Source organism: Phoxinus phoxinus (genome assembly GCF_949152265.1).
Source record: "Phoxinus phoxinus genome assembly, chromosome: 15".
NCBI classification, from domain to species: domain Eukaryota; kingdom Metazoa; phylum Chordata; class Actinopteri; order Cypriniformes; family Leuciscidae; genus Phoxinus; species Phoxinus phoxinus.
Window position 1 is genome coordinate 5,891,844 of NC_136890.1, and position 16,326 is coordinate 5,908,169.

The 16,326-nt window shown below is 38.0% G+C and overlaps 1 protein-coding gene across 3 annotated transcripts in view; it reads left to right on the top strand.

Annotated features, from left to right (window-relative positions):
- The window catches only part of antxr1a (ANTXR cell adhesion molecule 1a), a 326,460-nt gene that overhangs the window by 293,298 nt on the left and 16,836 nt on the right, over nucleotides 1-16,326 (top strand). For all 3 annotated transcript variants that reach the window (XM_079638447.1, XM_079638445.1, XM_079638446.1), the window contains exons 11-16: nucleotides 2,922-2,991; nucleotides 3,120-3,198; nucleotides 4,553-4,648; nucleotides 10,366-10,407; nucleotides 12,742-12,837; nucleotides 15,253-15,420. In XM_079638447.1, the coding sequence (XP_079494573.1) occupies nucleotides 2,922-2,991; nucleotides 3,120-3,198; nucleotides 4,553-4,648; nucleotides 10,366-10,407; nucleotides 12,742-12,837; nucleotides 15,253-15,420 (551 nt within the window). The remainder of the gene's footprint in view (nucleotides 1-2,921; nucleotides 2,992-3,119; nucleotides 3,199-4,552; nucleotides 4,649-10,365; nucleotides 10,408-12,741; nucleotides 12,838-15,252; nucleotides 15,421-16,326) is intronic.

Sequence of the window (16,326 nt, forward strand, 5' to 3'; positions counted from 1 at the left end):
ACAAATTAACTAGTGCAAAAAAATGTAAGGTGCATGTACGAAGCTGAGCGTACAGACTATGCACGGTTATAAAAAAAATTTTTATTTGTGTCTACCGTACACATGTACTATGAGGATGTTGATGATTGTACACAACGTGCACCCTAGCGCACGCATAAAAACCAAAGTATACTCTACTCTGCAGTTTATTGGCCATATACTACAGCAAGAGACAAGAGACCAACATTTAAAGCCACCGACCACAATAGAAACAACACAGGATCACAGACTGTGATGATGCATTTCCACAGTTATTAACATTGTAAGTCTTATTTCATTTTTTAAATATGTAATGGGTATTTTTAACACTGTTGCTGGTGTTGTATTACCTTGGCATTAAATTACAGAAAACTGGTTAAGGGCCAGTTCACACAGGTTGAACTTCTTTTACCTTGAACGCTGCATTTTCCGAATGCCATGACGCCAGACGCTGCAAAAGCTGTGAGACGCGAGTGCAATGGTTAAAGACGTCCATCTAGCATGTGTTTACATTGGAAAACAATGGAAAAGTATCGCAATGGAATGGGAAAAAAAAGGGTTTCGTGTGAACAGCCCCTTACACTGCTGTGTTTCTAAAAGCACCCACACACTACAAGACATTCGGCCCAAATTCTATCCTTCCGACAATCCTAGGCAAAGTCCCGATTATCTTGATGGTTCTACAGATTATCTTATCAGATTTTCCTGTGGTGTGTCGTGTGTTAAAGCCTGGGACACACCAAGCCGATGTCAACGAACTAGCAGCGACGATGTTGTCACCTCCCGTCGGCATGCTGAATGTCCCAATAATCCAAACGGCGTCTGACATGAGCCAACAGTGAAAGTGACATGTGAAGGCCAAGTATAGTAACCCATAGTCAGAACACCAGTCATAGCCATTTGTCCTCTGCATGCAACAACCCATCCAAGTTAGTGCACACACATTTGGAGTAGTGAGCAGTGTGTGTCGGCCTTAAGAGTAATTGAATCTGCTCGGGGCCGCACCAATCTCAAATCAGAAATCCTGCTGTGTGGGGGGAACCCCAAGGACAAACGCCCATGCACACTGTACTTTGTCACGTGGAACAAAACGATACCCAATCAGAAAGCGAGCTGACGGAAGCATAACACGACTTCATGCAAATCTTTTTTTTCACCGCAAATTTTCTGAAAAAAGCAGTCCAAACACTATTACCGCCATTTATTCTTGTCCGTCGTCCGCCATGTTTATTTAAAAGATTTTCCATGTTCACAGTCGGGACCCTGATTGTTTGTGGATGGAATTTGTTAGTGTGTGGTGTTCTGTTTTGTTCAGATTGCAGCAGCACGACACAGACTATTGGAACAAAAATGTTAAATATATGATTTTTTTTTATCCTCTAGGGTCTCACATTTTGATAATCTTGTAAGATTTTAGAGAGAGTCACATTCAATTTGACATCCTTCTCTCTTCTGACCAATGTAATCAATCTCTCAATATGTTTTCTTTATCTGGACAGTCATAGAAATGCTGTTTTGCTATTGTGCAAGTGGAAACACAAAAATTATATTTCTTATGGTATTTCTGAGAACTTCTGAGAACTCTAAAATGTGAAAAGGGTCCATTATTTTTTTTTACGTGCAATGAATTAATCTTAATGAGCTGAAATCACATAAATAGAACAGTGTGCAAAAAAGTGAACAGATGCACAAGAAATGAACAAACATGTATGTGAACAATTAGGATGCACTTTATAGGAGTTACAGGCCAGTTCACAAAATGTCCGGTCAATGCTGCTCATACATCCATTTTTATGCGCCGAAATCTGAATATCTTTTGAAGATTTGATACCACTTACTTTGCAAACTTGGCAAATCCAGAAACGGCTTCTTCTTCAAAGGTTTTTGCTTGTGTGTAGCATGAAACGGACGGTCAGTGAATGGACTGTGGGCGGTTTGCGGGTGTCTAGTGTAGCTGTCCTTGACTTGCATTTCTTTAACCTCAAGAAAATTCTCAAGCAATTAGATGTTTGCATAAATAAGCACATTAAATGTTGGATTCATCCCTTAGGCTTGAGCCCAGTGCATGCCATCTCCCTCTCTAAAGGCTCAGATGCAATTTGGTACCAACAGTAATTCTTATTGATTTATCACGCAAGTCGAAACCATGTGCACATGTCTTTACTTAGTAGTAAAACATGACTTTCCCTCATGTGCTATGGGTAAACAGCCCATTAAAGCACAATGACAACAGGGTCCTCTGCCAGAATTCGGATTCTTTGGGATTTGAGCCAACCCCCTACACCAACAAACCGCTTTCTGCAGGATAAAGGGAAGAACAGAAGTGTCATATTTGTCTCTCGCTTTGGCTGTGTCAGGTGCTAAAGCACCAATCGACTTCCTTTCCATTTGATTTCTTGCAGTTTAGTCACAAAGTCGCAATTACAAGAATGTACCTTTACATCTTCAAACATTCATTGTTTTTGGCCTCCACTGGCTTCTCAGTCGGAGGCCTTTGACAGTAAGAGGCTTCCCATTATCCCATTATATCCCATTTCTCCTGTTTTGTAATCCGTGGCCCACTTCCACTCTTCCATTCGGATACTTTAGGGTCACTAGCGGTTAAATGCCTTGCTTAAGAGCCCAATGCTGAAAGCTCACGGGAAGCTTCTAGTTTCTAGCCCTGAGCATATAGCCACTACTAGAAGCAATGCACGTTAAATTGAAAGGTTAACATTCAAATCCAAGCTGGTAATAATGTAGTGGGTAGTAAAAATAAAACAAGTAAAAATGAAATGCAGTCTGACCTCATCTAACCTCTTATGCAACAAGCTATCAAACTAAATAAATGTGATGACTTTTAATGCAGTGTTTTCCAGATTTGCAGTTTGAAATGTTATTCTGCATTTTTCTTTTTTTATTAGTGGTGAAGCCATTGATAGTGGAGGACACGTATCTACTGTGCCCAGCTCCTGTTCTTCGAGAGGAGGGAACGTAAGTGTCCCACATACACCTTTTTGAATTCTTTCTAGTTGCAGATTTTTAACTTTAGCTTCTCTCATGACGGAGCGTAATGTACTGTTTTCGAAAGACTTAAGTAATTATGTCCATGTGAATTGCAGGGCAGCCTCCCTTTACGTTAGCATGAACGAAGGCCTGAGTTTTATCTCGAGTTCTGTTACTATCACCACTGTAAGCTGTGTAAGTATTATTCTAAATTATCTTTCTTTATTTATGTTTTGCGGTTTTGTTTTTGACAACCAATGTTGGGACAGCTGCACTACTGTTGAAAGGTTTGTAGCCAGTAAAATTTTTGGAAAGAAGAGTCTTATGGTCAACAACGCTGCATTTATTTAAAAGAAATTAAAGTTAACAGTTATATTGTGAAATATTAATAACGTTTAAAATTACTATTTTCTATTTTAAAATATAATTTATTTATTTGATGCAAAGCTTATTTTTTATCATCATTACATTTTATTCTGTATATTCTGATTTACTGCTTAAGACACATTTCTGATTAGTATTATTTGAAAACGGTTGGGAAAATGATATGGTTTAGGGTTAGTTACATGCAAGTATGCATAATTTATACTTAATACAGTACGTGTAACAAGGACACTGTAAAAAAAATATTACTGTTTTTTTTCAGTGTTCTTTGATGAAGGAAAGTTTGGAGAACAGCATTTATTTGAAATAGAAATATTATGTAACATTTGAAATGGCTTCACTGTCATTTTGATCATTTAATGCACCCTTGTTGTATAAAAGTAGCACTTAAAAAAAAAAAAAAAAAAAAAAAAAAATCTGCCCACAAACTTTTAATCAGTATTGTATCTACATCAAAGCTGTTTTAAAGGGACAATATATTTTAAAATATACATTTCAGATTATATAAAACAGTTTAGGATAGTGTATTTTACATTAAATGACAATGTGACATTATTTTGTCACTGTTTTTATTTTGTTTCCAGTGATGCTAATCAAACTGTACTGATACACGTTGGAACAAGTTTTAATTCATTAATCTCAATGGATTCTCTAGCTAACAGTCATTGTTGCAGCATTTTAGCTTTTGAAAATGCAGCCAGATTGCTCAGTAAAATATGTGTAAAAGGAAAATAACAGGGTCCAACTACAGTCTGCAGACTGGGAACTTTTGTGCAAACAAAGGAAAAAAAAACCCTATTCATTAAAAGGATTGCTGGAATGTCTGATGCCTGTAAAGTGGTGCCAGTCAAAGCTCTTAAGAAGAGCACAATACGTTTCCCACCAGCCAGAGAGTCAATGGGTTATAAGATCTCCCAGTGAGTTCACTTGTAACTTGGTTCAATCCCCTCGTTTATTAACCATCTCTGTCGTCATGCATCATCTGTTATTTTCACAGCTAGCAACCCTTATATGGAGCCATTGTTTGAACTGGAGGTTGAAGGACTGACTTCATCGTTTTGTTTCATTGCATTTTCCAAATGTTTTTCTGCATGTCATTTGGATCTGATGTGATAACAAAAAAACGGTCCCAGTCAGAGTGGTGTTCATCTGCTCCTCCCTGCAGTCTGATGGTACGATCCTGGCCATAGCACTGCTGATAGTGATGCTACTGCTGATTCTGGCTCTCCTGTGGTGGTTCTGGCCTCTCTGCTGCACTGTGGTGAGTCCTCTGCGTGAAACAGCTTGACTTCTGTGCTAGTTTACTCAGATAGAAGTGCTGCTTGGACGTACACCCAAATCTGCATCTGCAGAATTACACAGAAAACTCATGAAAACTTAAATAGATGAATGTGCAAGTGCTCAAGTCCGCAGGGGAGTATAACGTAAGCGAGAACCCACAATGGAATCAAACATCTGGAAATAAAAAAACAATGGAGAACAAAAATTGCGAAGTGTTCCTCTGATGTCATGTTCGTTATTTACAGGGATAATCTCAATAATAATCTCGAAATGATTAACTAGCAGAATTATTACTCTAAAACCTGCCTGGCGTCATTAACGACAACAGATTTTTGACAAAGTTTCTAAGGTTTCGGGAAACAATTGCGACTAGCTAGCTAACTTCTCCAATGATGTATAATACTGTTACGAACTGCTCCGAGACACGAAGGTTGAGGATCCAAATGCAGTTTATTAAAGTAAATCAAAATCAGAATCAGAATCCAGGCAAGGGTCATACACAGGCAGGCAATCCAAACAAACAGACAAATCCAGAGGGTGAGGCAGGAACGGGAAAACCAGGACACGGGCAGAGATCAAGAACCAGGAACAATGACAACAAAAGAAATGCTCAGAAATGCAGTGAAGTAACATACAAGACTTGAACCAGGCTTATGCAGGTGAATGTGATAATCAGGGATGATGAGTCCGGGAAGTGAATTATGGGAAATGTAGTTGTGAGTGAATAATGATAGTCTGATATGGAGTGCCCTCACGTGGCTCTCAAGGGCACTCCAGCTGATGACCGTTACAAATACTATGGTAGTTAATCAGTTGTTGTAAAGGAAATGGACCTCTGGTCTCATGGGAGGTGACTACACACATTTCTGCTAAATCTTAGAAAGGTTACTACAAATAAAAATCACTGCAGTTTCCAGGTGAAATGACCACAAGTGACACTAAAAGCAGAATGACTTTTACTCCCTCTAGTCTAAGTTAACCAACAAACACAGTCTGAAATCAGTAATAATACGCTATTCATCAACTTGTTTTTCCCATCAGTTCTATTCACATTCCTCTCCCTTTGTTTGCTCAGTTACTAAATATTTGGAGTAATTTGTTAATAATAAACAATACGGTAATCAGCTAGCATTAGGGGGCCGTTCACATATAATGGACATATATTACAGACTATATAACAGACTAATAGTTTAGTACTTTGATAATTTAGTACTTAAGAGTTTAGTACCTACTACTCTCAATTTTGTCTTTTACCATATTTATAACCATTTCTTATACAGATTCTGTGTGGGGCTATTTATTGGTTGGAAAACAATATGCAAATGTTTTTAAATCTCATTCTTTTGCACATAAGTGCACAGCCATGGTTCTTATGTTATGAGGTGACTGAGAATGAATTGATAATTCGAGAAGATTTAATTAAAAATTTGGTACTTTCATTAAATGTGGAGAGTACTCATCTTTCATAAATGAATATCTATTACAAAGAGGAATTACACAGAAAGTTGCCCAATTATAGAAAACCACCCAATCCTTAGAACATATCCCCCCTATATGTCCTGATGATTTGGGATGCATGGGCAAAGTTAGGTAGGGTTGTGGACAAAATGTCCATCATTATTCTGAGTTACCTTTGGTTCTTGCCATGACCCTTCAGGTTTGTTTGTTTTGACCATGTAATGAGCCTATCTGTTGCTAACCTTAATTCCAGTGGTTTCCAGGCACTATGTGCAGGTTATGTTAAGTTAGTTTTCATGCCCTATTTGTTCTGTAATGACTTGTTAAGCCCTGACTGAGTATATTAGACTCACACAGGGTCGAGGCCTGGGATCAAAAGTGACTTCCCTCATTACGTTTCCAGCAGAGGTGCAGATGTGGAACCTTTTTTTACAACAAAGAAAGTTTCAATATAAGAATTTAGAGATGATTAGAGAGAAAAAAGAATAGTGTGAATTAGGGTTGGGTCAAAATGGTTGATTATGTGACTAGAGATCCAAAACTTATTGTTGATTAGTGAGGTTGACTTTTACTGTTCGATTTTTTTTCTTTCTCATTGTGACCAGACCAAGATCAGAAGAGGGTCAAGTTTGAGTCAAGACAGAGTCCACATGCATGCACCCAAGTCCATGTGCAAGCCACTGCTGGCGTTATTAATGCTTAACATAACTTGAATCACAAGTTCACCCCTACATATAATCGGATATAGTTAAAGTATGCAAATTTGTGAGGGGTGGTGGAGGGATGCTAGAAAACTGTTGTGGAATAGAGGTAAGTCAGCTATATATATCTGGATATATACTATATCAAGATATAGGTCATAGTGGACAAGAAGGTATACTATATATATCTTGATCTTGTCATGGACTCGGGAGCATGTGGACTCGGTTCTGACTCGGACTTGATGCTCTTCTGTTCTTGGTTTTGACTGACTTAAATGAGCTGGTCTCCACTACTGGGTTATACTGCTCTTCTACTAGTGTAACTGGTCCTATCCCTCAGAGCGAGAATCGAACCAGTGTTAACCAGTATGGGAGGTGGGTGGACTAACAAGGGTGCAGCCTCTAGCGTCAGCTGCTAGTGTGCCTCTTAACGTCTGGGGAGTGAAGTTTACCTGCAGAACTCTTACCAGCTGGCCTTCCTTACACTGTGTTTACAACAGACGTGAGCTCCACAACGTAAAACAAAAACAAATTATAGTATCCATTATAGAATGTGATGCTGTCAACACTGGGCAGATCGCAATGCAACACGACAAATCCCCAACAATAAATTGATGCCCCATAGATCTGGATACGGCCTGGATCCGGCAGGCTGCGGGAAAACCTCGGGATAAACAAAGACACTAAAATTAGCGTAGATGCCATTCTTCTTATGATGTAAAGAGTACATCAGGATTTATGGGAAGTGTTCCCAGTTCCGGCTGACCTAATCTATGCAGCCTAACATTGAATCTGCAATGTATCATGTGAATGCTAGGTCAAAAAATGCTAGGACACACAAAGGTGCTAAAAAGCTTACCTCTATACTAGTTGGCCTTTTTTACTCTAGCACAAGCTGGTTAGAAGGTCATTGTTGCAGGTAAACTAGCTTGACCAATGTAGCCATGATGGTGACCAAAACCAGTAAGTCAAAATATACATCATACTGGTCAATAGGATTGTTTTGACTACTAATTTAAGATCTCACTGCTTGAGACCCTAGTCTGGACTTTTTCTTGATTTCTGAGGGACATATAATAATTCAGACTGTCAGTGTGGCCCAACTGAGGAATATCAGAAGAACTAGACATGTCTGGAATATGTCTGGAAAGTCACAACAGGAAAAGAGAAGAAATGAATCATTGTCATGTTAGAGGAGTGTGGAGCTCTGGAGTGAAGTTCATGGAAGGTTGAACCAGCTAAACCAACTCAAATCCTGCTTCCAGACTAACTGTTGGCTAAAATGGACCAAATTAACATGAGCTTATTTCTATGTTTAAATAGCTTGGCTTTATTTATTAACACAAGTTATTTTAGATTTTAAATATCATGTGTGTTAGTCAAGTTCAAACCTGCTCTGCAAAATGCCTTATGAAATAAATATTTTTTTAATAAGTCTTGACCAAAAAAAAACGGAAAAAGACTTGTCTGTCTGCCACTTGAAATCTCTCCGGGAACTTCAAGGGGGCACGGCTCTGTTTGGGAAATGTTATCCTGTGTTACCATGGGAAATAAAATTGTGATTTGACCTCTGAAATAACAAGGAGGAATAGTGCCCATTCTCAATTTCATTAAGATCTATATTGATTACCAAGTAGCCTTTACTGGAGGAGTCATATTTGCAATGCGACAAAACAAAACTTGAATGCCCCCTTTTTTAATAAATAAAGCTGTTTTCACTGTAGGATAGCCAGTATATGAAACGCACTGTATATGCCAATGCTGTGTTCAAGTCTTTCAGGGCAGTTTCAACCTTCAAATTCAGATTTTTTTTTTTTATATATATAAAAAAACATAATGTGAATTTGCATGTAATAAAATCAATGTGTTGGAAAATGTTGTCTTTTTTTAATATCTCAACTAAGACAGGAAACTTTGTAGCACTACAAAATGAAGAGTAAATGTTGTGCATTAGGTTACATTTTACTTTATCTGTATTCAATCCTTCTCAGCCAACAAACATTTTGGGCAGATTTGTTGCACAAGCTTGTCTTAAACTACTGTAGCTAAATGAGCAGTATTAAAATAAACTTTATTGCTGATCTTCATCAGCAGAATATATGTGTATAAAACGTCATATGTGTATGGTACGTCAACATTCATGACAAAATTTTCAATAACAGTTTCCTTCTACCATTAATTCTTTAATTGACACCCTATACCCTAACTCGGAAACTGGTGAGAAACATTTCTCACTGGTAATTACAACTTTATGAACAATAAACAAGTCCAACAGAGGAGGGAAAGAGTGGGCGCAGGAGGTGGGCGCAGGCACAAGGGACAAGCACGGCCACGGGGGAGCAAACAACGGATTTGCTCATCCTGAATCATCCTGATCCCTGACAACACTAAATCCCAGAAAGAGACCACAGAAATGTTTATACAAACACTCAATTAATCAAATCATTTCCCCTTCAGTCCAAGGAGAAAGCAAAAGAGCTGGAATTATTACTACACTCTGGAAATTTTAATGTCTCTATCCTTGAAATGTTTTTCACATGATTCTCAGAATTCCAGATGAGTTTCAAAACAATAACAACATGTGCTCTTTTGCATGTTGCAATTAGTGTCTTTTAAATTATATATTGCATGTCACGTCATATAACCAAAGCTTTTTCGTGTGTTTTCAGTTTTCCAATTAGCTGATAGATTAGAATACACTCACCGGTTAGTCTGCTAACCTCATATACACAAAGTTTTGCAGAAAGATAACAATAAATGTCATAATGCAATGAGCTTTTTAATTTTCAGAATGTGCAAACTTTTTTTTTTTTTCAGAATCTCTTGAGGTCTAAGGAGGGTAGGATGTCTGAAAAACGCTTTATCTTATTTATTACTAAATCAATATATCAGTACATTGTTGAATTATAAGATTATAATAAATGTAATAATAATAAGACTATAATAACAAAATTATTATAATTATAATTATATTATTATTATTATTAATCATAATGATCAGTGATCCGTACCCAGAGGAACATTAATTTGGGTTGGAAAACATAACTTTTTTTCACATGGCAGTACTGAATGGTCAGCTGAATCGTGCATAATTAACGGATTATATGGTTGACTTTATATATTCCTGGTGGTATTTTTGTACTGTATTGTTAAGATGTTGTTGTACAAGTGACTTCTGGACAAGTAAACACTCAGTTGTATTACTCTGAAAGACACGTACCTGGAAAAGCTTAATGTTGAGCTCTGCCTTTAAGCATTTAGATATGGGCTCCAGATTTTTAGGTCATTTAAACTTGCTTGTAAACACACTGAAAACGAGGAGGGGAGGGCTGCAATTCCTTAGCCATGTGTTTTTGTGTAACCTGATTTTCTGGCACACATTGAACACATTACTTAGGTCCTTTGACTTGTCAGTGGAAGAAAAGTTTTTTGTTTTTGTTTTTTACTTTGGAGAGCATGTGGTCTGACATGCCAGCATGAGTGGGCTCATGTGAGATTGTTTATCTTTTCATCCTCTGTCCTCTCTCTCTCTCTGCAGATTATCCATGAACCTCCACCACCAATAGTGGAAGATAGTTCGGTAAGAACTTTTGTTTTATGGTCATTGCCACACAATTGTTATAATCTAATTAAGCAGCATCTAATTCTAAACTGGCTAGTTAGGTCATTTATTTCTTCCCCGCCAACAAAAAATAATGCCAGAAAAAGCCAAAGCATCAAGGTTTGCCTTCCATGAAGCAGCACACAGAATGAAAGCTGGTCTGGAACAGAATATTAGTGAAGCGGAATGAAGGAGATTTCCCCTTTCTGCTCAAATACTCGGGTCTGGAACGCAATAAGCACAGACACGTGGTGTGATCAAAACTGAAATTCTAGTGCTGTTGTACTAAATATCTAGCCTGGTTCTACCAGACTCTCGTACATTTCATTCGTACAGAGAATCTGGCCTCTCTCCATTGACAAGCGTTAACTTCCTTGAAGGCCGGGGCTCTGTTGAAGTTTAAAACTATTGGATCTGCCCAGAGCCACTCTGGATCTGCCATAACCAATAGCTAACGTTTGGTCGTGACGTATGACGACTCAAACTAGCGCACAACCTCAACGTCATCGTTCTCAGCCACTCCCTCTGTTCGCTGATTAGACCAGTAAAAAATTGACCGGAGAAAACCCAAGAATATACCGCAAGCCCAGACGTAGTACTGAAAGAAAATGAAAATTGAGCGGAAGTACGTAGGAGGGCGGAGCCAGGCTACTAAATATCAGCACTTTATCATGGCATTCTGGAATACTTGATTCTGATTGGTCAATTATAGAACTGAGCAGTCAAGTATTTTTGTTTATTTACTTCTAAAAAAAATGGAACTTAGAATGGTTCTAATAGAAACTCCAACAGATATTGCCTCAAAAGACCGTATATATATCAAACTTTAATATACTTTAATATACATTTTTTAATTTGAATATACTATATATGGTCAGCATTAAAAAAAAATTGTCTGACCAACAAGGTCCCGATTAGTTGGCAGTGTTCATGCCATGTTATTACGAGTTTTGCAAGGACATGAATGCTTTTTACAAGTCAGAATCTCGTAATTATGGTATTTCTGTCATAGAGACACAAAGAGCTGGAAAAGAGAGAACTTAAAACAGAGAAAGACAAGTACCTTAGATTGCAGAATACTATTAATACATTATTACTGAGAAAATTATCTGTAAGTAAGATGACACATATCCTGGTAAGTAGCTGTGTAATAAGTGGGATAACGTATAGCCAGCTGGTCATTATCGTTTAAATAAACTCAGACCAGACCATGACGTAAACGGAGGGGTGTTGCATCACCCTGAACTGCAGAGTTTATGGTGATTGTCTTATTTAACTCTTATTTATCTTGGATTATAGGCTCCCTCTCAATGTACACATGAGAAATGTAAAAACAATTTTTTGACTTAACTCTTTCTGAAGGCCAGAATACTTTGGGAGAGACTTTCGACTCTATAAAACTATCCAGATCTTTGTAGACTGTTGTTTAACCATCATGCTGGCTCTGCTGTGCTCAAATAAATTAGTTCAGTCTGGCCTTATTAAAGACGTGTAATATGCTAGCATTTTTTATAAATCTTTCATTAGTGATGTCACTTTTGTAAGACCTTAGGAATGTTAAATATGGAATGGCTGTTGGTTGGGGAATTTTCCCCAAAGGTTTCTTTAAGTTACACTAAACTTTCAGGATATAAACTGTGATGGGGAATCAAGTGGGTGGTCTGAAATATGAAGGGAGGGGACGGCTGTTAACCTTTTTGATTAAGTATAAAGGCATTGATAAAAGATGGCTGTTCAAATCCCGAGGACTGATTGTTAAACAGGGTTAAATTTCTTCAGAGCTGGAAAAATAAAGTCATAACTTGAGTGAGCCAAGTTGGACTTATTTTACTGGATCAGGAAGAGCCAGGGCATTGCTCGTGCCTTTCTGAGAGGCAATAAATGAAAAAGTCATGTTTTAAAAGAGTGAGTCACACCTCATTTAGGAAAATGCTCTGCCATTTGAATAAGACCACAAAAATATGTTTGTGGAACACACTAAAAAAACCTTCACAATAGTGTTCTTGTTTCATTCAAAAAGATGAGTATATCAGTTCTCAATATAGAGAGAACTGAGAACTAGATTCAGTATGAAACCTGTAACCCATACGTAATATGGTCTGGGTTGTATTTTATTTTTACCTTGTGTAATTTTGTTCTTGGTCTTCGAAGATGAGGATTTTGGCATCTTCTTAATTTGGCTACCTTAGTAATTTGCATGAAAAAAACAATTCTTTACCTGTTGTCCTTGACTAGAATAGCTTTGCAGCCTGCCGGTTGAGAACCATTGAGCTCTATTTTGGTTCATTGTCTCATTGTTGTTTGCTGTGCAAGGATGATGAAGAGGATGGGACGCCGAAGAAGAAGTGGCCCACAGTCGACGCGTCCTACTATGGAGGAAGAGGAGTTGGCGGCATTAAAAGAATGGAGGTAAAGAACAGTTTTATTACTCACTAGAGGACACCAGACACTAAATTAGCACACACTCAGTCACTTAACAGATGCTTTTCATCCAGATGAAGAGGGCCGTGTCTCTTGAGGAACCTAGGGTTAAGAATCATTCTTAACGGTGATAGATTCTGTCTGTAAATCTCCAGTTGACAGTTTGCCTCTACTTGGAACGAAACCACTGTTGTTTACATTACTTGCCAAGAGACTTCACCACGTCATAATTGAAGTCAGCAATGCTGCCGAAAGTGAATATAAAAGCCTACGACTGTGGAGAAAAACAGGAAATACAGAAGGGAAAGTGTTGTCAGATGCATTCGCAAAAAGTAAGCTTGAAATAAACAAGCCAACCTCATTAACAACACCTTACAAATGCCATGGTAAAAACAAGGGGAAACAGTTTAGTTCAGCCTACTGTTAGGTGGTTTTAGATGGGTTTTGGACACTGGAGCTAAACTAAATCATCTGAACACCAGCTTAACTGGGCTGGGAGACCAGCTAAACCACCTTAACCCCGGGACACACCAAGCCGACGTCAAAGAACTAGCGTCGCCTCTCGTCCGCTGCGTCTCTGCAAAAAACTGCGCTTGAACACACCAAAAGGACTAAACTAGCCCTTAATGTTAACTAGCACATGTGTTCTGCGACTGCATGCAAGTAAATATCTGTCTATATCAGCAGGTATCAATAGTCAGATATAAAATATATTTTAGATATAAAAACCGTAAACAAAGAAGCGCTTGCTTACCATTTTGAATATCAATCACGCTGATCACTTTCTTCATTCCAGTTGGCTCATGTTGTAATGAAAATATCTGTGCATTTGAATGCTCAGGTAAGATGACATACAATTATTACACCCTTCTGTCTGTACCGTCTATTCTTCTTTACTTGCTTTCATCACTTTCGCTTTTATTCTCGTGCAATAAACAGCCAATCAGAGTTCTCTCTCTCTCTTACCGACGGCACAACGCTGATTCAACATGCTGAGCCGGCCCAAAAAACCCTGACGGTGTCCGACTAGAGCCAACGGTGTGGAAAACACCAAATAATTTGCAGCGGGATCCACAGCAGAATTTAATTGAGGACAACGAGCGTGTATACATTATACAGCTCATCTGCTGTTTGGGATCCTTCCTTCTGTAAAATTTTCTCCCTAAATTACCAGCACTGCAGAGTCGGCGATGTAAAGGAGCAGTTACCGATTTCTGGGTCGCTGTTGATATTTAAAATCACCAAAACAAATACGCCCCTACCCAAAATGATCACATCCCTGTCTTGATGCCACGACTATGTTGAACCTGCTGTGCCTGCTGCTATGATGATGTCATCAATAATTGAAAGCAATCGGGGTTGGGGAGTAACAGAATCCATGCAACGGTGTTACGTAATCAGGATACGAAAATGTGGTAACTGTAAAACTAAAACAAAGTAATCAGATTATAGTTACATTTTGTAAAAAAAAGAAGAAAAAAAAAGAAAAGATAAAGAGAATACTATCAGGATTACAATGGTTTCACTTAATAAATAAGTGAGTATTTTGACATAATAACGCTATATTGACAGTAGTGATGAGCAGATTGCATTATATCCGTGGAGACAGCAGATAATCCGCGGGTAATAAAAGTAATAAATAAAAAATATTCCAATTAATTGCTGGTGGATGAGAGATAAATCATCAATGTGTTGATTTTAATAAAGCCATGGAACTCTCATTTCACGGTAAAACACAATGTGACGACCGGGTGCAGATATCTAAATCAGAGAAAATCATAGGTTCGAATGGGTGGCGGGTGGATGATTTATATTAACAGTGCATATCTATCAACAGTGCATATTGATCCGCATATCTATAATTGACAGCGTTTTCTGTTGCCAGTTATCACTCGTGTGCATGTGCAATCATTCTCCTGAATATTGCTTTTTACTTGACTGCATTTACGTATGTGAGCTTGAAGGAATCCAAAAGTAATCAGATTACATTACTTTCATATTGTGGTGCTTGGATTACGTTACTGAATAACTTTTTTATGAAGTAAGTTGTAACTATAATGGAATACATTTTAAAGGTAACCCTCCCAACTCTGAAAGCAATTTGTGTTACTATTATAAATCAGGTTGAATGTCTAATTGATATTTAGCTCATCTTCTCCTTCGGTGGCAAAGTCATCCGTTCCATCCCAAAAAACAAACACAGTTTTCATGATCAGCTCTCTACATAACACGATAGTCAAAGTAACTAATATAATACAAATGAAATAAAATAAGAAATATTTCAGAGTCAAATTTGTCATGTGAACTCCTCTTTGGAGAAGGTCAGATGTTCTTACTTCCTTTAAAGCTCTTCAGATCATTGTCATATCATGCTGGATAACTTGATCCTCACCTTCCTTTCAGGTTCGCTGGGGTGAGAAGGGTTCGACCGAAGAGGGAGCTAAACTGGAAAAGGCGAAGAACGCAAGGGTAAAGATGCCTGAACAAGAGTTTGAAGCTCCTCCTTCTCGCATCCTAAATAATGGCATGAGGAAACCACCAGGCCCTCGCAAATGGTACTCCCCTATAAAGGTGAGAATAGTAGCGGGTTCTCGGGGTACACATGATAACTAAAACTTAAAGGAATTTGTGTTGAGAATTGTGTTGAGAAAAAAACTTGTTTTACAGGTGCTCATTTGGATAGTCAATATGAAGAACTCAAGGGAAGTTAACATGTTGTGCGGCGTTACATGCTAAACATGCTATTATTATTTTTTATATTATTGTGCATGCTGCTTTTATGAGATCATATTAACTGGAATATTTGTACCTTAAAAAAATTAATTTGTCACACTGTAAAATTGACTAAGGAAGGTAAAAGGTATAACAACTTTCAAAAAAAAAAAAATCATTGTTAATATATGTCTGTGTGGTGTTTTTAATATGCTTTGAAGGTCCCATATTGTTAAAACTGAAATGTCCTGGCTTTTTTCATGATAACAGAGGTCTAGGGGCTGTGAAACTACCATATAAGTTTTAAAACAGTCGATCCACAGACAAATGCACACATCCTGCATAAAGTGGCTGTGCCTTTTCACGAGCCGTAGTGACTTCTGTATAAATGTGATGTCAGAACTACTCAGTCACCGCCCCCACCAATGGTGGGTCACTCAGAAAACAACAGGCCAATCAGAAGAGAGGCTCATGAATATTAAATATTAAGTAGACTAAAATTAAGTAACAAAAATAGTTGATTTGTGTTACATTGAACACTAAGACTATAGATGAGCCTCTCTTTGACAGATATACATGAGCAGCCCCCCACCATGCAGTTCTCCTGCTGAATTAATATGTCTAAAATCATGACTTGAGATGTCAATGCTTATAATCAAGCGTATATGAATCATAGCTGGGGGATTTGTAATACAAACCAGAAACTGTGGTGACCTCCAAGAAACTGGGCCTGCGGAGTCAGCATTTCATTACACTCAAAACCAG